This window comes from Symphodus melops (assembly GCF_947650265.1).
Source record: "Symphodus melops genome assembly, chromosome: 4".
In the NCBI taxonomy this organism is placed as follows: Eukaryota; Metazoa; Chordata; class Actinopteri; order Labriformes; family Labridae; genus Symphodus; species Symphodus melops.
The window spans coordinates 17648447-17674249 of record NC_136694.1 but is presented as its reverse complement, the minus strand read 5'-3'; the positions used below and the strand labels follow the sequence as shown (position 1 = coordinate 17674249).

The window sequence follows — 25803 nt, the reverse complement described above, 5'->3', positions numbered from 1 at the left end:
TGAGCACATTATCATTATGAGAGAAGGGAGGTGTACACATCAATGTGTACACAATAGGCTGTGTAATACATTCAATCTTTCTTTAAGTACACTCCAACAGACAAACATCGAGCAAAAAAAGTACCACAGACAGATGATGGGTCTCTGACGCACTCTGTCTATGTCGTTTGCTCTAAGTACAGGCCATGTTGAATCCCTTTTTCTGTGCTCAGACAGTATGTTATACCCGTGTGTAATCACCACAACCCATAGAGTTAATAATCTCTTACTGTCTGGGACTTTTTCACCATGGTGCACCTATTACATCACCGCCCAGATGAAAGCAACACTGGTGACAAGTAGTGAGAGAACTTTGGACTGGACTTGAACATGAATCTGAACTCAGACACAATCACATGCACGTATCCTTCTGGCTGTATCACCCAAAGAGAAACCAGTTTAGAAAGTAGTGTACTCTTAATGTATTCATGACATTGCTATTTTATGACTAAATATAATTGAATGAAATGTATTTCATTAAATTGTCAGTCTATTGTTCGTAAATGGGTTGAGGAAAGGATTAACAAATTAAAGGAATGGTTTTCCTCTGCTCAGGTACAATGACTGGGTTCATCTCAATGGCTAGGGGGTGTTTACTGTTGCTACAGGTTTTCAGTCCTGATGGGCAGGTTAGATTAGGTTGCCTATATTTAAGTTGTTAGAGGTGGTGCGACTGGGTTTAGTTATTATTGAGTAGTTCAGTGGATTTAAGCATATAAAGATTGCAGTCTGGCAACTATGTTCAACATACGCTCATTAGTTCACTTTTTCCCATCCTTCTTTTTACAGGACACCATGGGTGTTGGAGGCTGTGTATGCAGCATACATGACAGGCAAGGGCACACCCCAGAAAGATCACAAGTCCTTCCCAAGGACAACACAGGTGGACAGAGTTTAGAGTCGCCAGTCACCTCATTTGCATATCCTTAAACTGTTAAAGCAAACCAAATTATGTCTAGACAAAAGAGGAAAAACAAATAACCTCCCAACAAAATCAAGGAGAGTTGTGAATCGTACTAAAGTTATTTTCTGGGAACAAAGACAAGCGCTGAAGAGAGCTGTCATCTGAAAATCAATACACAACAGGAAATGTTTATGATTTGAATGAAGAATCAGGTGAGGTCGGAGCAGGCTTAACCTGAACAACCTTACATGTGGATACTCTAAACTTAAAGAACATTGCCTAAAACATTGTGCATGTAAAAATGTAATCTGAGGTATAAAAAGGCATCAGAACATAAACAAAGCTTTAAATTACAAACATCCCTGTTCAGGAAGAGCAGCGAGCACCTGTACAGACTATATGATGTATGACCTTTTAAAACATAATCATCTAAACTCTAGCTTTCAGCTTCATCCCCATCACTCGATATCTGCTAAAGGTGGATACTGACCTGTAACCCCTCGCAATGGTCCAGTTCTCCTTAACAACAAGTTACCAAAACACAGTTGGATATGACACATGTACAAATAGAAGTCCACATTTCTTAACACATGATTGACCTAAGAAGATGTTATTCTTAGAAAACAAAACAACAAAAGCACACATGATGTTACTCAATTGAGTTCAACCTGAGGAATCACTAGTGAGGCGATGTTATAAACAGATATGACGCATGATAAAAATTGGCCTCACAGTTCACAGGGCCAACATGTTTCTTTGAAGAACTGTAACGTCAGGTGTGTTACACGTTAAGGACTACTTTATTTGCACTGAATGTTTGCCACTTTGGTAAAAACACACAAACCATGGCTAAGCAGAAAATATAGGCCGATATATCTTTAATAATTAATTAAAGGTTTTTAAAGACTGTAGAGAAAATAGAAAACCCAAGAAGAAAATAACCTCGACTGCTTCGGCTTCGATTAACTCAAACGACAATGAGCCCTTTTTTTTAAAGCACAGCTGCCAAGTGCACAATAAAACTATAAACAAGCAAGATCATTCGACTTTTACTATACACACATATAGCCCTAACGAGAGCCATTTATTTCAATGTTTTCATCTCCTTGCCTTGAGTTTGGTCTTACCTTGCGAACTTCCGTTGACTTACTCTTTTCGTGAGAGAAGGTGAGACACCTGACACTCGCTGCTGCCTCTGCGTCACCACCCGGTGTGCACCCGTAGAGTGAACAGAAAACAAAAAAAACCCGTAGAGTGAACAGAAAGGTGTCCTGGGAGTGGAAGAGCTGGGTCATGTGGTTTCTGTACACCAATGACCTGCGGTATTGCATTACCCCTACCTGTTGCATTCGTGTAAGCGCGCTAGTGTCTCCAGCATGCACACCACCCACAGCCTACCTCCCACCCAAACATTCCTGAGAACCATGAGCTGTCCTCGTTCATTTTTCAAGAGACGAGGGAGGCAGCAAAAAAAAAAAAAACAGGCATGCTGCATGGGTTGGCAATGCAGTGAAACAGACTAAGATGCATTTGCATTATGGTGTATTGATGAATAATAGGCTAAACTAATAATGAGGAAAACATTATCCTGATCAACTTGATGTAGCCTTCATTACCCATCTTCACAGAATGCAGTCTGTCGGTGCTTAACCTCCTTTTTTGTCTTTTTTTTTTTTTTTTTTTTTACAAAAATGTCAAATAATACCAAAGTTTCTATACGCAGATAAATACATGCTATATGCATGTAGGCCGTTTTTATTATAAGGAACACCAAGTCTGTCTTAACATAACTAACTTTTATTTGAGAAGTGCAGTATTGGTAGCCTTTAAACTAAATATACCAACATCACAAAGGCTCGGTCTTTGTGTAGGACTCAGAGCAGGTCAAACAGTGTGGAGACACATAGGCTTAATGATGAATTAAGGAGGTGAATGTTACAGTAACTATTTATCATTATGCAGTTTTAAAATAAATCAAGTTGACACTATTAATGATGACGCCATGGGCAGTTGGAGGGGTGTGTGTGTGGGGGGGGGGGGGGCTTTGTTATAATGCTCAATATCCTTTTAAATTTAAAGATTAGACGATGAGGAAAGCAGACTGTGCATTGATGTTACTGATTATAACGTGTTTGATGCTTCAGGTTCTGAGGAGCATCGGACTGATCCGCCTAAAGTCCAGTACATATGTGCACGTCTCATTTTCTGTTGTCCACTGCTTCCTTTCCATCTGCTTCCTTTCCTTTCCTTTCCTTCCAATCGTCGTCTGAATACTTGATTGTAAGATGCCAGCTCCATCACGCCAACATACATGACATGACGCAGAAAACGTGTTTTCTCCTCTTATCATTTTTGAAGAGGTGTTTCTTGCCCGTTTCTTAGAGGATTCACTGGAAGGAGATAATCCCTGCTGCTGCTGCTGCTCGCGTGTGTGTGTGTGTGTGTGTGTGTGTGTGTGTGTGTGTGTGGAGGGGGGGGTGTAACATCCTGTGGCGTTTCCTGTGTTTGTAAACTAGACGCTCTGGAAAAACGTCGGGCGAGCGAGGCTGAAAGGTACATAAATATCCTTTAAATTTTCTTATATTCTCGGTGAATTCGAGCAATGCATTAAGTTGTCTGCTGTTTGCTTTTCGAATATGCATGCTCAGAAATTGTAGCTGATGTATTTTACTTAATATTTCAGCGTCAATGTTAGCCACTGCTAACGTTAGCTTAATCATCGGGAGGGAGGGAGGAGGAGGGAGGCAACGACGGCCATCACGGATGACTATCGTTTAATCTTGTCTTTTTATAGTGAAGCGTTTGATTATATCAACACTAGTGAAGTAATGTGCAAAGACGATACTCTTATCAAACGATTGGATGAAATCTGTGACCTGGTGGGAAACAAAATAATCTCTATTTTCTAACATTTGTGTGGGCGAGGGCGCCAGCGAGCAGCTAGCTGGTGTTAGCTGGTGTTAGCCTGCTGGTTCAACATCAGCACAACTAACGTTTGGTTGGGTAGGCCACTTCAATCAATGCTGAAATATGTGTTAATTTTTACAGCTACATCAATTAAGACTTGAGGTATTTTCCCTGCTTGCAGCTAAAACAGCGACAGTCAATAAATAAAAGTCAACTGGAAATGTGGGTTTTTGTCAGCGTTAGCAATTGTTAGCTTTGCGCTAACTGTCTATTTTCCTAGCACCATTAGCCTGCAAGTGTTTTAATATACATCTGTGTTTTGGAGCAAACCTTTGAATATAAATAATGAAAACAACGGCCGATTAAAAACCGATAGAGTAATCACAAGACAGGATAGTGTTTCTTTGAGTAAATTCATGGCCTTCTTGTAACACTTGGTTATTAAATGCTCATGCCAAATGTAAAACGTAATATTTGTTATTATAAATAACAGTGATTTCAGATGTATTTTTTATTGTGACCACATGCCTGTGTTTTATTGTCCATCAGACATTCCATTTTACACTATTAAGGCTTTATTTTAAGTAAACAGAAACTTACTGTTAAAATACTGTTAGATGTATCAGTCTATCAGGAGGAAAACTATGTCACTTTGTTATACATAAAAGGAGAATGAAAGGAGATAGTAAAAAAAAAAGTAGTAACTCACCCATGACTTTATTTGCGTTTCATGCTTGTTCTTGTATAAGGCCTCAGATTCAAATCAATCCCACAGTCAAAATAGCAGGAGGATTTCATACAATGACAAATAACACGTATACATTTAATAAAAATACTGTTTGTCTTATCCACCATATTAAATTAAGTATGGTGGATATAATTTGTCTCTCGGAATTCTTTTCTCTTTTTAACTTTTTCATCACCTCTTCTGTCTTCACATTTCAAAACCATCATATAACACGAGCACAAATGATAGTTGAGACAAAATTGAAAGCTGTGTTTAAAATAGTTAGATACTGCTTCGTGAACATGCAGGTCTGCTCCAATGTCTGGGTTGTCAGCGTGCAGTTTACTGATGTGAAAACCAGTGATAAATGCAGTATTTGCTGAATTTGTTGGGCTTATAGGAAAATAGTTACCCATTACTGTGTATTAGGTTTACATTACTGGTTCTCAATCCAAACTGGTTTCTGATGTACCTCTGGTTCCACGGAGGAACTTTTGCTTTTGAATTTAGGTCGTTCAAAAGTGTCATTTTGTTTCTGTGTAAGCTATAAACATTAATTACCTCCCTACGTGATTTCTGAAACATTCGATAACACAGTAATAACATGTAAATTCAAGAAGACTTCACGTGAAAGCTGATGTCCAAAAGAAGCGAGCAGAACATAGACAGGCTGTTCTTTATACCTAACATGATGGGGTTATTTATGTTGATTGGCAGAGGATGTTTTGGCTTTTTTTTAATTCAATTGTAGCTTATATAAACCATTATACAGTCATATTTTCATGTGTCATATTTGTGGATATATAAATGTTGTTTTGAAAGAGAAAAGAAAATCTTAAGTGGAGACGATTGATTTACCTTCAAAAGCAGCAAGGGATGCTGTGGTAATTTTAATGTTTGTCTGTTTCATCCACATCCTCCTCTTCCTCAGTTTTAATGCTAGATGAGTGAGGTGGGTGTGGCTTCCCACCAGCCCGACCATCCTGACTGACGGATCTCTGGATGACCTTGTCCCAACCCCTGTCCCTGCGCTCACATACACCACAGCAATGTCACATCTGCCCAGCAGCTCAGTCCGCGACCATATGAAATGGGTTTGTTTTTTTCAGACCACCAAAGTGGTTATAAGAAAAATTTACTTGCAGTCTTGTGTCACTCAGGATGTTGTCGTTGAAGGCTTGTTCGGCAAATGCCAACTTGTCTGAGTTGCAGATAATTTACCATTGTCAGTGTTTTCTCTCTTTGACACAGTGAGTCAAGGGTCGTATTCTGTTCTCTTTCTTCACAGGCGGGGCTGCTTGGCTGCGAAGCTGTCCTCTCCAGCATGGCCCTGATGCAGGCCAGCTCCATGGCTGCTCCACCCAAAAAGATGATGGCTCCACTTGGCCATGGACCCCCGCAGAGAGAGGGACCTGATCGTGCTCCCCAGAGTCACATGATCCTCCCATCTGGAATGAGCTGTCCGCCCCTGGTTAGGACCCTTAACAAGACATGATGCTTAACTTACTGAATGACCAACAACATATTCTTTATTATTTTTGAAAAGTCTCTAGCCCAAAATGCAAATTCCTGTCATGCTTGATTATTTTTAAGTCAAAAATGAATATGATAAAGAAGCTCCCTTATGCCCGGACCCCCATCTGTCACCATTTTCTTATAACACATTTTTTCAAGAGAGAACAAAACATGTGGATGTTATCACCCCATAATCCGATTGTTTAAAATATTGCTTTAGATCAGTTTGGTTTTCCTTAAATACAGGTGCAAAATGTGTTACAATAGGCGATCATTCAAGTTGTTTCCAGATCATTTAGAATTTCTTATATCAGGAAATAATTGACTTTTTCTGTCTCTGAAGCTTATCCGGAAGGAAGGTGAATTCCAAGCTCCCCGCCTGCTGGACGAGAAGGAGCTGAGAGCCAATGAGGACATGCAGCAGAAAAAAAAGAACAGGAAATCAGTAACGCCCTGTAAAGTGAGAGAACAAGAGGGAAGGGGAGGGAAGGTCAGTGGCTGTGGTCGCTAAAAAGGGATTGGTCTCTGCTATGCATGTTAATTTTTCCCCGTTTTTTTTTTTTTTTTTTCTCTCTCATCACAACAAAAAGTGTTGTGAGCTGCTAACACGTTCTTGTAGAAACTCTTTATCCAAGTGCGCCTGAATCGGAGCCTTCGTGTGTGCACTTTTTTGTTTGTGTGGGGGTGGGGGGAGGAGTTCAGGGAAGATGTGGAGGGGGTGGAGGATCGCTGTAGAGGAAAGAGGGGGGAGGGGAGCAGAGTGAAGCAGAGCAGAGCACAATAACTGCGGTTGTGTGCATAACAGGGGGAGCAGTATCATGAGGGCATTAGGCCATCAGAAGAGACTGCAGTGTTTCTCACTTCAAATGGTAATTACGTTGATGTAAACAAAAGCAAAAAAAACCCACCTTTTATTGTGCATTCACATGAAAGATCATTCGGGTTTAAGAGGAGAACAAAAATGAGAGATATGCAAAGGATTAGGATTAAATATGCGCAGCACTCGCAGTATGATTGACACCTTACGGTTTACATGTACTGAAATTTGTAGCGTTTCTTCAGGTTTCATCAGCGGTTGTGGGTGGGTATGTTTGACAGATTGTCTCTGTGTAGCTTAGTTTGTATCATTTTGGCGCCGTCGACATTCGACTCAAGTGTAAAACCATCATTTTTCTGTCCTTCTCATCAGGGCACTGGCGGGGATGAAAACGGCCCATCATCCAAAGTGCAGAAAAACTTTATTTGTGATCACTGTTATGGAGCATTCAGGAGCGGATACCACCTGAAGAGACATATCCTCATTCATACAGGTATGGGTCACGCTTGGAACAACTGAAGTTCACGTTTAAGCCACCTTGTTATGCTTGATTATATGAATCGTAGAGGCACAGAAAGCTTGAGTTGGACTGAATCTTAGGAGTATGCAGCAATTGTAAGGTTTTGCTATGGCCTGCTTAAAAGAAGAAAAAAACTATGTTGGTAATAGCTTTTGCCTCACAGTTAATTGGTGGTATCTGTGGGGACTTGAACTAAAACTGGTGCTCTTCGGTTTAGGGGAGAAGCCGTATGCTTGTGCCGTATGTGACATGAGGTTTATTCAGCGTTACCACCTGGAGAGACACAGCCTCATTCACACGGGTATGCGTCCTTTAACCGTACCCATATTACATAAATGGGACTACACCTGTAGTCTGCCACTTGGATCAATCTGAGGGTTCATTTTTGTCTGTGGACAGTAATTTTCCAACAAAGCCAAACCCCTAAATCTGTTCACCACCCACCCCAAAATAAAGCACAGTATTTGTCTCATACATCCCCAACACCAGGAAAATTAAATGGAGGATTATATAATACAGTGAGGTCCTATGGTCCTGAGTCCACTATTGAAAACTGTTGTTTCAACTGTAAAGATTTAAATATAGATATGTTCTGCTTTGGACATCCATCATTAGCCTCGATGAACGCCTACATTTAACTGGCATCAGTCGTAGAATTGTTGGCTATAGAGCCTGGTGCTTACAGACGTCAGAAGTGCCTCATGTGACTGTGATGAATTGTTATTGCATATTTTGCCTTTGATTTATCTGTAAAACCAGCTCATTCCTGACTTTCATTTTGTCTTGGATCTTGTTTTGGTTCCACTCTGAGTTTGAGGCTGAGTGTTTTGACTTGTTAAACAAGTCAAATAAGATGTTGTGCGTCTATTTGAATTTGTCTTATCAATGCAAATGCTGCTGTTTTCTGCATCGATGTCAGCTTGTTATGCTGGTCTTCACAGGGTGTGGTGACTCAAAAGTGTAATTTTCTCCAAAACTTGTATACTCCTGTGTCCTGCAGTCTCTGCATGTTTGTAAACCTCATGCAAATCAAAACCTCACATTGCACGATTGGGCATTTCTATAACACATTCAGTCATGGGCACAGGTAAAAGCAGACCTAATCTGACGACATAACGTGCTTGACCAAAGCTGCTGTTTTTGGATTATTGAACTTGATTAACTCTCAGCAGTGTGTCGCTCTCGTTCAACCTTCAGTTTAGACGTGAATAAATGCAGGGGAACATTATAGCTACACCAATTGCATTATTTATGATGGCTTACTTAAACAAGTACCACATCAAATATAACACAAAAATAATGAACACCATTTTGCGATGTATAGCAAAATAAAATTCATATGCTACTCTGGTAATTACAGACACCGTCTCCCTGTGGGCAAAGTAACTGTACCTCTTTACATCAAACATGTCACTTTTTTCTGTGCTCTTAGCCGTTTTCTTTTACTTTTTGGTGCTGAACAAGTTCCTTTTAGTATGTTCAAAGCTTTTGGTCTGCCTTAAATTCCTTATATCCTTTCAAAATAAATCTTGGTTTGTATGCAAACGAGACTGCTCAAGGCAGTACAAAAACACCAAATAAAAACATTGCATTATGGTATTTTGAACACGTACCGGTAATTCAAAATGCAATCATCCGCAGTAAACTAATTACATTTTAGCTTTCATCACGACAGCCACAGCCTGCATAAACGTTAAACTATTAAGATGACTGTAACCAGGTCTGTGAACAAGACTTTTTGAAAGTGGACTCATGCTTCTGGACCCCAGTGTAAGAATTAGGAAGCCTCCATCCACAGGCAGCAAAAGACATGCATGATTTGTTTCTTGTTCCAAAAATGTGTTTGTCGGTAATTATGACTTAATCAGTGGGGAATAACTGCATGGACATCAAAGGACTATGCTTTGAATTGGTTATACAGCATAAACACAGATGATGGAGGACTACATTTTAATCTCTTTGTTTTTCATTGTTTTAAGACATAAATGCTGTGGGTAAGTTAACTTCCACCGAAATACATTTCCAACGTTCAGTAACACGTCATTATTCAGAGACAGAAAAACGCCAAACTGATGATGACCAAGTCTAATAAGCCCTGTAAGCATGGTTCATACAAACACATTTGGATATCAATAATTAATCAATCAATCCAATTTCTACATCAATTTCTCAGCTGTTGCTACTGTGGCAACTCTAGATCTTTATTTTGTTGTTGTTGTTGTCCACTTTTTATTTGACAGACCTGAATAGCTAATAATTGTATGCTCTGTGTGTGTAGGAGTGAAGCCGTACGCTTGTTCCATGTGTGACATGAGGTTTTTCCAGCGTTACCACTTGGAGAGACACAGACTCACTCATACGGGTATGCGTCCTTTTACCGTACCCAGTTCAAGTAAAGAAACTACAAAAGTAGTCTCATTCACAGGAATTTTTCTTATGCAATTAAAGCTAGCCCAAAAAAAACGTCAACAATAAACATTTATGTTGGACTTATTTCTAAGGTTATAAAATTGTGTTGAACAGAATGTTTAAATAAGTATCATATGATAAATGATTCTTTATCACCTCAAGCCACCACATTTGGAGTTAAAACCTAGCAATAAAAACACTGATCTTCAATTGAATTTAGATGACGTACTACATCAATATATTTTTCCCAGTTGTACACATTGACACTTGTCAAATACAGGGCCATCTATTGTAATGCATCATATACAAATAGAGTCGCTGAATGTATAGAATATTTCATTTTCGGTGGACCACTCAAAGTATTTGATCTCGTTTGTATCATTGCCGCACAAAAACTGTTTCTTTGGCTTTATAGTCATCTTTTTTCCCCACTGATGCTTGCCATGTGGAAAATACCATGCTAGCCTTTTAGCTGCCACATATTGTGTATTTGGAACTATATGTCTGGTCTACACATTTTTTTTTAAACTAGTGTTTTATTAAAGGAGGTGCAATCACTAGCTATGTTTACATGGACGTAAATATTTGGAATAAAAGCCTGATTAGGATCCAAAAAGGCTCATCGGAGAGAAATGTCATTCTGAAGGTGCAGCGCCCCCCCCCCCCCCCCCCCCCCCCCCCCGTTATCGTTTGCAGGGCAGTTATTTGCTGCTGAGCTTGCAGCTTCATTAGGACGAGAAGAAGAATAAAGTAAGAAAAGGGCCAAATAAAATACAGACCTCTGAAGTCACGGACGTTAGAGAACAGAATGAAGTCTATCACACAGGAAGGAGGAGCAACATCTGGACACGTGAGGGAAACTCTACGGGAAATGAACCCTGCAGGGCTTGAGTTCTTCTTGAAATGGATCTCACTCCGGAGAAAAACACGACAGACACGTCTAGTGACAGAAACACATACCTGATGTTGCAGAAAGACTCGCAAGTCAGAACACAGTTCATTGTCCTATCAGTCCTGCTAAGAGGAAGGAACAGCTTAATTTGCTGCTATTTCTGTTGCAGAATAGACCCTTAGGACATCTCTGCGCTCGTCAAAATTGTCATTTCAATACTGAGATTAAATGATTGAGGCGTGCACACACGTCTTCATGTGATCACTTTATTGAGCGTCCAAGTGACCAGTCCAGCTAAATCTTTCAACATGTAAACATAGCTACTGAGAGTGTTTTTGATGAAAGAAACGTAGTGTTATCAATGAAATGTAAGCGATGGGCAGATTGGTCCCTCTGTAATGAGGAACAAATATCTCATCTCAGAAATACACTCATGGAAAATGTGCTTGTTAGTCGCTTTACTAGAAGGCTAAAATCAGCATTAAAGATGAGTTTTGCTGTGGTAAACAGTGTGTCATAAAGCCCTCCTGCTGGGTCCAGCCTGACAGAAGTTGTTGTAGGTAATGGTATAATATGGGAATAGTCCTTTGATGTCCACACGTACATTTTTTTTTATCACCGTCTATGGCTGCCAAGCTCAGTGTCTAAGCTGTAATTGTCTGGCTTTTCAGAATGAACTATTCCATACACTGTTGCATGGTTGCTTGTTGATGTTCCTGCTGTTAAGTGTATGCTGGAGATCAGACTGGTAGCTTCTAAATGGTTGAGGGAGCTCTTCATTGTGGAGTGCTAGGGAACAGGAACACCTACAACACTACACAGCAACATAAACTGAAGTGACACGCACTTTTGTTAATGCCACCTCAGTGTCAGCTTGCACTTAGTTACATCACATGCCACTTTGGAAAAATGCTACAACATGTTGTCCAGAACTGAAATAGCTAAGGGGCTTGAGAAGTGGCTAACGTTTGAGCTTCAGCTAGCCTGTGTGATCACCGTTGTAGATGTTGTATTTTCTACGGCTGCTAACATTTACATATCGTTTCATACATGCTTGGCTTCTATGTTGCTGCTGCTTTTGTTTCACGAAGCTCAATGAATTCTCCACATGACAAAAGACACTTTAGTTAAAGTAGAACCAAAAAAACACATTTTAGCATGAAGCTTGAGTGGAATGTTTGCCAGGCTCCAGTGAAAACCTGTCTGTGAACCATGCTCTCCTTTGATGCTTACAGAACATCTTAGCTAACATGTTGATACTCTGTGTATGTAGGGGTGAAGCCGTACGCTTGCTCCATGTGTGACATGAGGTTCTTCCAACGTTACCATCTGGCAAGACACAGCCTCACTCATACTGGTAGGCGTCTGATTACCTGAGCTCATTCGCGTTTTAAGAAGTGCCTTAACTTTTGAACTAATAAAGTGTTTTAACTTAAATTGATTTATGTCTACAGCGTCTAAAACATTGAAATACTTTAATTCAGAGTTGAGATGTAACCAGATATGTATTAAGATAGTCATATTTCAAAGTAGAAACCATAACTCTTGTGTACAGAGTGGGGCACTTGAATGTACACAACGTTGGAGGTGCTCAAGTTTTTACTTTTCGTCAAATGCTAAACCAAACAATCCTTTGAATCTCAGGTTTATAATCACGATTATACAACGTAAACAGTTAGAGTGCCTTTACTAAGGCAAAGTTGAGTGAACTGTGTTAATTGTTTTCCTGTTTCAAGCTTATATTGAAAGACTTTCTATTTGTGCAGGGGTGAAGCCATACGCTTGCTCCATGTGTGACATGAGGTTTTTCCAACGCTACCACTTGGCAAGACACAGCCTCACTCACACGGGTACGGGTTCCCCCCTTTATTTACTCCACAAAAGAGCCCAAACACCCTGTTTACTTACAATTATTTGCCCCTTTTTGTTTACCTCACTGCAGAGCCTGGAAATAAAACCTTGTCGAAAGATGTTTTAGGTGCTTCTTATCACTTCCAGCATTAAAGGAAACTGTCTTAGTTCAGCCAGACGTTACTTTACTCTAGCTCCCCTTTTCACACGTTGACGCATCAAAACATTGTAAGCAAATGTATTAAGTGTTATTTCATACACGTGTCCCTGCTGGGTTCAGAATTGAAGTGAGTGAGTCCTGTTCAGTTGATTGTGTGGTGTTTTTTTTTTGTTTTTTTTTTACAAAGTATTCTGCTCTGTGTGCAGGGGTGAAGCCATATGCTTGCTCCATGTGTGACATGAGGTTTTTCCAGAGATACCACCTGGCAAGACACACTCTCACTCATACGGGTATAACTTTTACTTATCCCTCTCACCTGACAGCATCAGGCGTTAAACATGCTCACTCTTTACTGTGAGAGTACTTTAGCCCCGTTTCCACAAAGCTGTTCATCTTCGTTCGGCACGAATTTTGCGGCGTTTCTATAGTCTAATCCCAGGAAAGATTCCCAAATAACCGACCTATACCGTCATATTTTTTGGGACCCTTCCGTTGGGGTGCCAAGTTTATCGATCCGACCCTAAAAGGTGGAGCTAGACACTGCAGTCCGTTGATTGGTCGAAGCAATCCCACTTCCCGCGTGACTACGGTAAACATGACCCCGCCGTGTTTAAACATTCGATTGTTTACGTCTGTATTTCTCCTCGCTGCACACAGCCTTCTCGTTTGTGTCACGTTTTTCTCCTTTGTCGAGTTTATTAGCGGGTTAGCTGTTAGCGATTAGCTGCTATCATGTGGCGCTATCACATAGCTGACGTGGCTATCGACATCCCGCTTAAACGCCGCCTACCAAATAGGGCACGGTTGCCTTTGGAAACGCAAACTGGATCAGGCTTTACCAAACCAAACCGTACCAAACTGTACTGATCCATACCGGACCGCTGTGTGGAAACGGGGCTTTTTAGATTTAGAGATATAAAACTTCTGCTACTCAGCCCATCTTATTGTCTTCTTTTTTGGAGTACTTACTGTATTTGTCGACTTTTTTTTAGGGTTACAGTTAAATATTTTATGTCTTGTTTGTATATTGACTAGTTAATAATGAAATTGAACACTACTTCTGTATGTGAAAAATGACATATTTGTGTGTACATAGCTGATGAGAACACTTTTCTAAAGTTTGATACTGTATGCATTTAGGGGTGAAGCCATACGCTTGCTCCATGTGTGACATGAGGTTCTTCCAGCGTTACCATTTGGCAAGACACAGCCTCACTCACACGGGTATGACTGAATTAACTGTTCCCCTTTCCCCACGACACCTTTCATATGGACACCCCACACGTTTTTTTTTCTCCTTATTCTCCATTCCCCTTCTAAAATGTTGAAATAGAATTTGTAGGCTTTGTTGGAAAACTGTCCACTGAAAAAGTGACTCTCTGTGTCAGTTGCCTTTTTTTTGTGATTAACAGTGTAATGGTACTTCTGCATGTGTACTGTTGGGTACGTTCTAAAATGTTGTACGAAAAGGCACAGTACAATAAAAAGAGTTCAAAAGCCTCAGTCCTATTCGTCTACAAATAGGGCTACTGTCTGAGATTTTCTAAGGCACATAACAGAATGCTTCAACAATTGATTAGCAGCATAACCCCATTGTTAGCAATATATTCTGAACTGCAGAGTGTAAACCCTGACGAGATCTGTGTGCAATGCACCAGGACTCTTGAGGTGTGCTCGTTTGGACTCTTTTTGTGTAATGTGTCTTAATCGATGTCTGACAGGGCTAATGCATGCAACAGTGGTAAACGTTTAAATGAACTTCCTCTGTGTGTTGAAATGCGTCTAACATGGTTGTGCTCTGTTTAGGGGTGAAGCCATATGCTTGTACCATGTGTGACATGAGGTTCATACAGCGTTACCAACTGGAGAGACACAGTCTTACTCATACAGGTATGTTTCATTTTTTTTCAACCTCGCCCCTCTCTTTCACCAACTTTAAACATGCATGCGCTTTACATTCATGCTTGTATGGCTGCTTTCTGTTTTTGTGGCTTCTGTAGGGATCGTCATAGCGGCTTGCATAACAACGCTCCGCCCATACTTTGTATTTGAAATGACAACTCAGGTGTTAATAAAAATGATACCCTAGCAAATTGAAATGTGGGTCAGCACATTATTATGATTGTAAAAATATGTACTACAGAAAAACACCATTTTGTATAAAATATAAACACATTTCTTTTAAGACATAAACACAATTTAATGAGCTCATTTTACAAAAAAACAAAAACGTTTTTCGTCTCTTTCCTGGTTTGGATACGTCACATTATGAAACACATCAGAGCTGTGTGAGGAAAGATCAAACTGTGTATAAACGGATTATCTACCAGATTTAGCTTTGTCAAATGGTAGAATGGAGATTCTGGGTTGAGGCGTTTAGAGAGAAGTAGCTGAAGGTGTGTGTAAACCCACAGAGGATCAATTCTCTGTTTGTGCAACTAAAGACTGTTAGCAGATGATCCGTAGCTTCTGTTAGAAAGGATTCAAGGACTGTCCAGGTGAGGACAAGGAGTCCTGTTCTTATTCAACAGGAGAGGCTGAATTAGAGAGTATTTGATGGTTATGTAACCTGCTGAAGCGTCTTAGTTCATATTGATTGGACTGATGATTTTGTTGCAGTTTCGGCTCAAATTGACGTAGGGATTTTTTTCCCCCTCGATGGAAATGAGAAAACAGACGATCTGACTTCACACAATGTTGAATATGGGTCATTTCACATTCAAAGTTACGGCGAGGAAATCTCATGTTAAACGCTGCAATGGATGTTTTCATCTCAATGGCTTTCATATTGGAAAACAGATTTTTGTGTGAGGATAGTCATTATAATGTCAGTCTGCTTTTGCAACAAAGTTACAAACATCAAAGCAAGGTGAATGATTTCTTTTTGCTTCAGTCACGAGCTACATTCTGTGTGATGCTTTTCAGAATATTTTCTGTACTGTAAAAAATGGAAGTAAAATCTCAAAAGATGCTCTGCAAACAAATGTACAACCTTAATGTTTACCAACTGCCTAAAATAGTCTGACCCCTTTGCTCAGCGTGACAAAAATTCAAGTTGTCAGACCACCAACTTACCCCAAGAAATCAATATTGTTTAAATTGAAATCATGAAATCAATCATTGGGCCCAGTTTGAAAAACTCTCCATTATGATAGCAGGAACATGCAAGCTGGGACTTTGTCCTCAGATAATTCATTTGCAGGTTTGATGATAAGGTGATTTTGCCTTCTACTCAAAACATTTTAATTTCCCCTCAAAATGTCCCGATTTACTGTTCAGCATTAGCTCTGTATCAGTTACATCTCCATTGGAATCAGAAAATGACATTTACAATTGGGAAAGAAACAGATATATATCCTGGAACCATTCCTGGAATTTCCAGTTGAAACAAGGCGCTGATGAATACGGCCAAAACTTTACTAAGAAATTAGTAAAGTTCAACAATCGATCATTTTTGGCAGTTGAGTGTTTTTTGTGCTAAAGTTGGTACTTTGTGTGTATAGGGGTGAAGCCGTACGCTTGCACCATGTGTGACAAGAGGTTTTTTCAGCGCTACCACCTGGCGAGACACAGCCTCACTCATATGGGTATGCGTCTGCCAATCTTAACCCAGTCATACGATTAGGATGTTGCAACGTCTGTGTGCTTGATTTAGTCTGAATCACCTGTATGTATACACATATTATTCAAGAGTAATACAAATGGATAACATCATCATCTCATGTGTTGTGTAAATGGATTTAAGATCCCATCTGGAATTTGGTATTTGAAACAAGTCTCTTATTCTATCATATTGTCCACTTCAATTTAGAGGTATGACATTGGTTATTAACCACAGTTATCAATTTAGCCCAGATTAGAACCCATGATATTAAAAAACAGATTTTATCTGTTTTTGTTTTTTTTGTTCTTGGTTGCAGAGACACAAAAATAATTGTCTTGCTGCTCTGCGTTTAGGTGTGAAACCTTATGCTTGCACCATGTGTGACATGAAGTTTTTTCAGCGTTACCACCTGGCGAGACACAGCCTCACTCATACGGGTATGGGTCCGTGCACCGTGCCCATGACATTCAGTGTTAGAAATCAGTGTGCATTTCACAGTTTTCTTCTGTCAGTCCTGCGCCTGTTTAATGTAAGGAAATGTCACTATCGAGTATTTAACCACATTTTCAAGGCTACTTACAAGTATCAGTTAAACAGGATAGTCAAATCATTGTTTTTTTTATGGTTATTGGTAATCACATTAATACATAAACATCTTAAAGTCATCATGAAGAATTATTTGGTGGGGAAAAAAGGTTGTTTTTTTTGCATGAATTGGCATTTGTGTGGTTGATAATCAATAGAGAAGATTTGTAAATGACAAAAATGGAAATTGAGGCAAAGTATTGAAATATTGCTACTTTGCATTTAGGTGTGAAACCTTATGCTTGCACCATGTGTGACAAGAGGTTTTTTCAGCGCTACCACCTGGCGAGACACAGCCTCACTCATATGGGTATGCGTCCGCCCACCGTACCTCTTCCACCATGATCAGACTGTATTTAACATAATGCTTTTACAAAACCCAGACTCCTTTTGGGTTTTTTTTTTTTTTAATTACTTTTCTCTTGAACTAGTCAGTTTAAAACTTTCCTCATCAAGCATGTTCCTTCTTAATATGTGAAGCCAAACAGGACAGCAACATCATCAGCTCATGTGTGGTGTTAAAGTTGTGGATTTGAGAATTTGAGAACAACAAGGATAAATTGGCATTTGTTTCAACAGAAAAATGGGAATGATTACAAAGTGGTGAACAGCCCATCAATATGGAAAATAGATTTCTATTTGATCAGGAGGATGGGTTGTGAACACAAACAAAGACTGAAAATAATACCTCAATGTTCTGCGTTTAGGTGTGAAACCTTTTGCTTGCACCATGTGTGACATGAGGTTTGTTCAGCGTTACCACCTGGCGAGACACAGCCTCACTCATACGGGTATGGGTCAGTGCACCTGCCCTTCTCATATTGTCAACGTTGTTATTTTACAGCCTTCTTTTTGTTATATCAGCACCACAGACTATTAAAGTGATGCTTTATTTTCAGGCATAGCAAATCAGAAGTAGAGTGTAAAATGGTTGAGCCATATAACTGTGTTTTAAGTCCCATAACCTCGACTCTCAGCACATTCACACACTATCATTATAATTGCTTCATAGAATATAGATTTTTTTCATTAGCACTGTTCTTTAAAAAATCAAAAAGCTATGTATACCTTTTGGAAAAGTTTTAACACTAGTGCAGTGTTTCCCACACAGACTATTCCTGGACAGGCCGCATAAGTATATTTATGGCCAAACCTTTGGGAATTTTATCCGAGTAAGATACCTGCGGTAAATGAAGTGTTGGACAAACTGTCCTTCTCCGTGTTTGTTGCGTCTGATAACCCGGAGCGCCTGACACATGCGCTGTGGATGATCAGAGGGAGACGCATTTCCTCGGAAGTCCCTCCCAGTAATGATTGAGGTGCGATGTGTCGCGTCATCTCACTGTGTTGATCCCGGCACGTTTTCTGTTGACGGTCGATTTAAGATATTTAATATTTAAAGTAACCCATTAAAAATAGATAATCAACTGTAATTAGAACACGTTATTGTTTATATTACTATGTAATCATGGCAATATAATAACGCTCCATTGCCTCCTCTTCCAACACGTGCACAGTTTCATTCTGTGGGAAACGCTGCTAGTGGTTAAATGACTAATGATTTTAATAAGAAGATTCTCATTGAAATGTACTTTTTAAACTTTCTTATAAAACATGAAGAAACTCCTTTTTAAGGCAAACAGCTTTTAACATGAGGCAAGTAAAAGTGAGGCCATTGGCTGCATTACTCCTTTACTGAAAGTAATAAATGAATATTTAAAGCTTTAATAAATTATTCTGATTGGTTTTTACGTTTAAGCTGCCTGCTGTTTAGTTTTGTTTACTTTTAAAAGTTAGCGTTACAATTGACACATCTTCTGGTTTCTGCATGAATTGGCCTATGTGGTTAATAACCAATAGTTTAGGTATTTATTTGAAAAGTCAAGGTAAAGTAATACAATATTGCTACTCTGCATTTAGGTGTGAAACCTTATGCTTGCACCATGTGTGACAAGAGGTTTTTTCAGCGCTACCACCTGGCGAGACACAGCCTCACTCATATGGGTATGCGTCCGCCCACCGTACCCATGTCACTGAGATCAGACTGTATTCACATGTTGATAGATTCAGCGTCTGCTGTGACAGCCAGTTATCATAACTTCTCTGTGAATGTTACAGTTTAGCACATGTTACAAGGCTAGTGTGTATTATGTGTGTCAAAGTGTCACATTTAGTCTGCACATGTAAGTGAGTACAGGATTGTGACATCATCAGCTCATGTCATGTGTTAAGTGGTGGATCTAAAACTTGATTGACAGTTTTTTGTTTTGCTAATTGGACTTTGAAAAACTGAAATGGTTAACAACCCATCAATTTGGATAGAGATATTTAGAGGACATAACTGACTGATGGATTGTGACGCAGCTCTTCATAGTCCTGAAATAATGTATGGATGCTCTGCGTTTAGGTGTGAAACCTTTTGCTTGCACCATGTGTGACATGAGGTTTGTTCAGCGTTACCACCTGGCGAGACACAGCCTCACTCATACGGGTATGGGTCCGTGCACCTGCCCCTCTCACATTAAATAGATTACAAGACACTTATTTTATTGAGTAGTATCGTTGGTATTAGCGATACTTTTGTGTTTGCCCTGATGAGTGTAATGTATGCTTTAGTAGGTGTTTCAGTCAGTTACTTTTAGCTTCACACACCAGTTTGTTTTATAGCAATGTCATAGGAAGCTAAACAGTGCACAAAAAGCAAGGAAATTTGTGTTTGGTAGATTATTTCTTTGTTGTAACAATGCTTCTATGATTATGCAATAAATCTTATGTCGTTGGGAAGCCTGTTTAAATGGTGCCACATTTGCATGGAACATGCGTTTGTGGGATAAGCAGCAGAGTTGTGCTCGTTAAAAAAGTTGCCAAATCTCTTCCAATGACAAACTGCTTATTCTGTTGTTGCTATTGACTCTTGTTTGGGGCTTCTGATACTCCAGGTGCTGCCAATCAGACACCTGGAGCCTGCATCGGCTCTGCTACAATGACCAGCTCATGTCTGCTCCAATCATGCCACCTTTGGCTGATCTGGACAGAGCCCATGCATACTGCTTCATAGGCGCGACCCAGCTCTGCTGCTCATCCCACAAATGCAAAATTCTTACATTGAAAAAGGGGAAAACAGGCTTTCCAACAGTATAGGATTTATTGCCCAGAACCATTGTTAGAACAAATAAGTAATCTACGAAACAGAAATGTCCTTACTTTTTGTGATGTTTAATTGAGGATATTTGTTGAAAATCTCTCTCTCTCTCTCTCTCTCTCTCTTTCTCTCTCCAAAATAGTTGACATGTTGTCTCTAAACGTCCTTTAAATTAGATGCATGTATTTGCTTTGTGAGCCTACAGATCTTAAGTTAGGATTTTTGATCTCGTTTTTGTTTTTTACCAGCAGTTTGAGATATAAGCAAGTGCAAAAAATCCTAATATTGAACAGCATTAAAACCATTTTATTTTTCCATCTGTGTTACATGTCAGTCACTTTTAAGGGCACAGAACTTCCCTTTAAAAAAATGTTTAGCTTTTAATACCCCCATAATGCATCTGTAATTTATAGTGTTATTACAGATGTTTATCTTCAAATACTTTCAGAAAAATAGAAGTGTTCACTTTAAATCAACGCTATGTGTGAGTGGATATATATACCCAGGCAGGATTCACAAGCAAGCAGAATAGAGTATGAAGTAGTTTCATTATGTGCAGATCAAACTGATCGCACAGAGGTTATCAACCCAGCCCATTTGCTGATTTCCTGTTGGGCTCACGTATCTGCTGACCCAACTTTTTGCAGACATTTAGCTAAGGGGGCTAGCTTCAAACAATCCAGAGAAAGACGGGTTAAAGATGAGGTTACTAGCGTTGGCAGCTCAGTCTATAAAACTTGAGGACATTTTCAGGAGTTTTTGCTTGTACAAAAGTTTTTCTGTTGTAAATTTAGGCATAATTTATGGAGAGGATGCTGTCTTTGCTTTGTAAAGTGAGGATTACAGTTAAATGTATTGAGACAAAAAAAACTGCCATTCACATACTGCACATTTAACAGATCTGGGTATTTTTCCTTTAATGTCAGTCATCACTTAGCTCCTAAATGTTTTAATATCTTAACTCTATTCATAGTTTAAATAATAGTTGCATGAAAACATTTCAACATATTTTCTTAGAAGCAGAATGCACTTTACATTCAGAAATGATGAGCTGTTAACTCAGTGTTAGCTTGAAAGTTGTATGTCTTGTACCTGTTGGCGGCAGGGCTAATATATTGCTCTGTGTGTGTAGGGGTGAAGCCGTATGCTTGTTCCATGTGTGACATGAGGTTTATTCAGCGTAACCACCTGGAGAGACACAGCCTCACTCATACGGGTATGCGCTCCTTTATTACTGCATACCCTTATCGCCGAGAGAGGCTCTGGTGCTTTAGGTAACGACAAACTCCAGCTTCGATTGTCAAGTCATTTGATGGGATGTTGAACCAGCCTCAAAATACTCGTCCCAGATTTTTTATTTTTTTATTTTGGGCCAACATGCTGCATAAATCTGGGCCACAAAACAATAAATTCCACTCTGATCGGCACATAATGAGTTGATGACGAGGCCTTTAAGATTATCATCTTCAGATTAAAGAACACTGTAGCAAGTACATGATAGGGAAGGGGGTTTTTTTTCCAACTATTTGTCAGTGTTGGAAATACAGTCTGGAAATAAGGATTAAAACTATAAAATGTCACAATGTGTTTGTATGAGACACTAAAACTGATGCATTGACTCTGTATCTGTGTGCTCTTTTAGGAGAGAAGCCATTTGCTTGTGACATGTGTGAAATGAGGTTTATCCAACGCTACCACCTTGAGAGACACAAGCGTGTCCATAGTGGGGAGAAGCCTTACCAGTGTGAACGCTGCCAGCAGGTATGTACACACGACAACAAATCAAAATGACCACAATTCACTCACCTTTTTCAAAGGGGACCTTTTCTGTATTTTCCTTCATGAAAGCTACGATCAAATGATGGTCAAAGATGACCAAGGCTTCAAATGAGAAAGTAAATGTGTTGGTTGGGCTGCACCGTGGTCCATTGGTTGTTTCCTCACAGCAAGAAGTTACCTGCTTCTAAACCTCCAACCAGTCACTGCATGTACTCAGGAGATTTAACACTATGCAGAGATTCACTAAGAAGTCATTTTGGCACTTGCACTCATCAAACTGGAATTTCCACCTGTGACTTTAATTTTTGCTAGATAGCTACATGTTTTTTTTCTGATGTTTGGTGCTTTAGCTGAAATTTCAAAATACAACTATTAAGAAGCATGTATTGCAAAATATTTTCTTTAACAGACATCTGGCTTAAGTAACACTTTCACTAATCTGTTGAAGTGTGGATGTGGTATACTGTCATTGATTTAACATGTTGTTGCAATTTTTGATATCCAGAACCACAAATAATCTTTCTATTTGGGGTCACTTGAAGTAGTGCAGGTACTCTGGTTGAGTCCCATGGTTGAATGATAGAGTTGAACATGAGCACAAGTGTCCTTTGAATATTTAATCATGTTGTGTTTAGTTATTCATTGAATCATGTCCCCTTTGTGTTTTGAAGAATTTTTCACGGACAGACCGGCTGTTACGGCATCGGAGGTTGTGCCAGGGTCGCAGCGTAGCCAAAGTAGAGAATCAGCCATGCTGCGATCCACGTCCGTACCCCCAAGAACCCCCACCTGCTCCCCCCACCTGGAGTCCGCTGCACCCGCCTCCGGGCCGGCTGGCGGTCTGACATTCCACCTTCTCCTACAGCCACAACAACGCCAGAGTCGGAACAAGCAACAGGGTTTCTTCTTCTCAGCTCTGGACAGAGTGACATCACACTCTAGCACAGAGGGATCTTGCAGCTCCCCTCTCGGGATTACTTATGACTGAGGGACATATGTCTTTTGTTTTGTTGACTTTTTACTGTGTTTCTTCCCCATCCCCCATCCCCCGTTTGTTTTTCTCTTTTTTTTTCCTTTTTTTTTAAGATGAGACTTTTCTGTGATGAACAGTGGTCCTGTTTTGTACTTGATCTATTTGATTTTTGCAAAAAAAAAAAAAAAAAGGTTTTTATTGTTGTTCAAATATATCTCCATTTGGTACTCGGAGGGGCAGTGGGTATTGTTTATCCTGTATGTTGGCAACAAAATGGGATGAAGTGGTAAGAAAACGTATTTGAGCTCGTTTCTAAAGTTGTCTTGTGTGGCCCATTTTGAGTTTAAAGGATTGTCATTTAAAAGCAGGAATTTCCTTTTATAAAGCAAAGAAATCCCTGGTTGACCTCCAGCTTTGACCAGTCCTGTTTGAATCTGAAGCTCAAATAGCCTTCAGGTTGGAGTCGTGGTCTTCTACTTTGAATGTGATTTCAAACAGTAAGATATCGCTGAGCTTTTCAACACAGGAGACGGTCATTGAGTATATTCTTAAATAATCACAAATGTTTATTTTTGATTAGTGGTGACTTTTTATGCACAAAATCGACCTACACAGAAAACTAGAGATGCTTTCAATGCAGTTTGTTGCTACTGTTTCAGTGAAATCAAAACGATAATCTGAGTGACTTTGTGTGTTTGTTAAAAAAATGATGAACTATAAACCATGACTTCCAAAAAGAGCATGAGAAAGGACAAGCAGCATGAGTGTTCCCATGGCAGACAAAGTGTTGAGTCTCAGGTGAGACACACCTGTGTGTCTCACCTTCTGTGTGGTGTGAGGACTCCGGGGAGGGTTCGGGGTGGCAGCCTGAGCAGGTCGTCCTCCCACACTGACTGACAGTCGTGCTGACGTGCGTTCAGCTGCGTGTGTAAATACGGTTCACACTCACAGATCTCTTAGGCGGATCAGTGCTCCGTCATAACGTCCTGGTCTGAAGCGGTGCAGATATCCCACTTGATGTCCCATTATGTTGTTTGTACAGACTCACATTCTGTGTGAGGTTAGCGGGGGTATACAAAATCTTGTGGCCTTAATGTGTTTCTGTTTTCTTTGCCTTTTTCTCAGCTGTTTGTTATTGTGGATCAGATGTATTTACTAAGATGAGACAACCTTTCATCATCATTGTATGGTTTTTTTTTTCTGTTTGAAACTTGTCATGGTTACAAAATGTTGACAGCTTCAGTGGCGCCTAAACAGTCTAACATATCCTACTGTTGTGGGAGGTTATGTTTCAATGAAAATGAATATTTCGGTCATTGTTACTGGTCACAGTGTAACACACTTAAAGAGTCCAATAAGGAGCCCGTCAGTCGTGCTGAACTGTTACCCACTGCAGTGCTTTGGCTGATGGTAGCCTAAGCAGAATCAATACTTCCTTGACTGTACTACACACTAACAATTGCCTTTTTCTCCAAATATTGTGTGGTTGGTGTGTAACAATGGATGTCTGTCATGTCATTGGGTTTAGCCTTAAGTAAGTGCGGACACACAAATAATCATGTAGTACTAAATGATATCGTAACAAATGATTTCTTTACCTATGATGACCTTCGGTTGTACCGTGTGAAGGTCTTTTGACAGTCAGAGACGGTTGATTGAGGCCACTTCACTGCCTGTTGGGAAATTTCTCAAACTCGATTCTTTCTTGGTTGTGTGTTGATGTTCTATCAGTGCTGGGTCGGAGGGTGTCTGCTAGACTGAACACATGTATATATCAAGATATCACAGCTGTTCTTCTTTGCTGTAGGAGGAAAAGGATACCTGAAACCATCACTTTTTTTCTTTTTCTTTTTAAAGCTGTAGACAAAATGTGATCGTGGAAATCCAGGATACATTATCTGGTCTCTAAGTGGTCGTTTTTTTGTGTTCGGTGCAAAAACACAGCTTTGTCGTGTGATGTTCTACCAAAAGTATTATTGGGAAGATTTCTTAAAGTGGTCTAATGATATCATGGCAAAGTTATGTTACGATTTAAGTTTGTACAGAGATGTCATCGGTTTTACCTGAACTGAAGATCAAGTCAAAGCGAGTGGCAACAAAAGGGTCAAGTTTGAGAAATGTGTTTATTTGCTGTAGGAACATTATTCCTGATCAGTGGAAGGGATGCTGAAGGCGCAAGTACATATTGAAAAAGCTAAAGGGCAATACAGTATAGATTATGTCACTTGTTAATCCATTTAGTCATTTATTGTTTATAGTATTATCAATCTCATAGTTTTAAATGCAATAGAATCCTTGAGTCTCAGATCATTTTTTTTATAAGATTAAGGTTTAATCTTGTTTTTTTTTCTGACAGACAAGGACTGCTTTGTCTGATGATTGAATCTCATCACATTTTGAAGGTTTGTTCCATGGACCATTTTTTTAATCTGATGAAACTGTAAACACTGGAGTGGAAGGGAAGAAATGGACAAAAAAAAGAACAGATTTTTTTTTTATCAGACTGTACTAGTAGGTTTTAAGTTTTAGACAAAAGCCTATTTCTCCTCAACTTCACACAGACTACAAACAGAACAATTTGTATGAGTACAGTTGAGAGCCCACAATTTTGCTAATTTTGACATCAGAGGCAATATTACCACAAGAAAATGTTTCTTTCTTATACGAAGTCCCTGGTAATTGTAGTAAATTATATTGATAATGGTATTAGATGAACAACAGCATAACAGTAGCTATCACAGATTAGTTTTCTTTGTAAGTCTTGCATGCAGAGTTACGGTCCTCAGTTAAGATAGGATCTTGATAATTATTTTGTGTAGGAAAATGAGTGCATAAGAATAACTTTCTAAATAATGTTACAATGATTATTGTAAAATGGGCTTACTAATATGTACCCTTGTGATCCAATTAGTTTCAAGTATATGAAAATCAGAGGAGAGGCTTCTTACTTTAATGCTGAAATAAAAAAAAAAATGGGAA

General features: G+C 39.5%; 2 protein-coding genes across 20 annotated transcripts in view; one reads left to right on the top strand and one right to left on the bottom strand.

Moving 5' to 3' along the window:
- Window positions 1–5501, bottom strand: part of LOC306822194 (LIM domain and actin-binding protein 1-like) — a 17565-nt gene extending 12064 nt beyond the window's left edge. The window contains exons 1-2 of one of the 4 annotated variants that reach the window (XM_079341029.1): window positions 4560–5501; window positions 2071–2138 (exon numbers count right to left, since the gene is read on the bottom strand). The gene's annotated coding sequence lies outside the window, so the exon portion shown is untranslated. Of the gene's footprint in view, window positions 1–1433; window positions 2050–2070; window positions 2437–4559 lie in introns of those variants that run through there. The other 3 variants (XM_079341030.1, XM_079341028.1, XM_079341031.1) reach the window with 3 other exon arrangements.
- Window positions 3392–25803, top strand: znf740a (zinc finger protein 740a). Of its 16 annotated transcripts, none has more exons than XM_079341043.1 (21): window positions 3392–3496; window positions 5509–5671; window positions 5866–6048; window positions 6436–6552; window positions 7282–7402; window positions 7647–7730; window positions 9708–9791; window positions 12004–12087; window positions 12497–12580; window positions 12948–13031; window positions 13882–13965; window positions 14548–14631; window positions 16245–16328; window positions 16699–16782; window positions 17157–17240; window positions 17638–17721; window positions 18851–18934; window positions 19338–19421; window positions 21205–21288; window positions 21715–21833; window positions 22523–25803. In XM_079341043.1, exons 2-21 carry the CDS (start codon window positions 5627–5629, stop codon window positions 22694–22696), a joined length of 1935 nt encoding a protein of 644 aa, XP_079197169.1. In that variant the 5' UTR covers window positions 3392–3496; window positions 5509–5626; the 3' UTR covers window positions 22697–25803. The 16 variants fall into 16 exon arrangements, with proteins under 16 accessions (XP_079197169.1, XP_079197160.1, XP_079197171.1 ...); XM_079341034.1 differs by having other exon boundaries at window positions 6436–6582; XM_079341042.1 differs by lacking the exon at window positions 3392–3496 and adding an exon at window positions 3523–3822 and having other exon boundaries at window positions 6436–6582.

What these genes read in the sequence shown, in the direction of transcription:
- znf740a (XM_079341034.1), top strand. Translation starts at nt 5,627, where the DNA reads ATGTCACATCTGCCCAGCAGCTCAGTCCGCGACCATATGAAATGG. An exon ending in ACACAGCCTCACTCATACTG is followed by an intron (nt 12,088 to 12,496) that starts GTAGGCGTCTGA and finishes CTATTTGTGCAG; the next exon opens with GGGTGAAGCCATACGCTTGC. An exon ending in ACACAGCCTCACTCATACGG is followed by an intron (nt 16,783 to 17,156) that starts GTATGGGTCCGT and finishes CTTTGCATTTAG; the next exon opens with GTGTGAAACCTTATGCTTGC.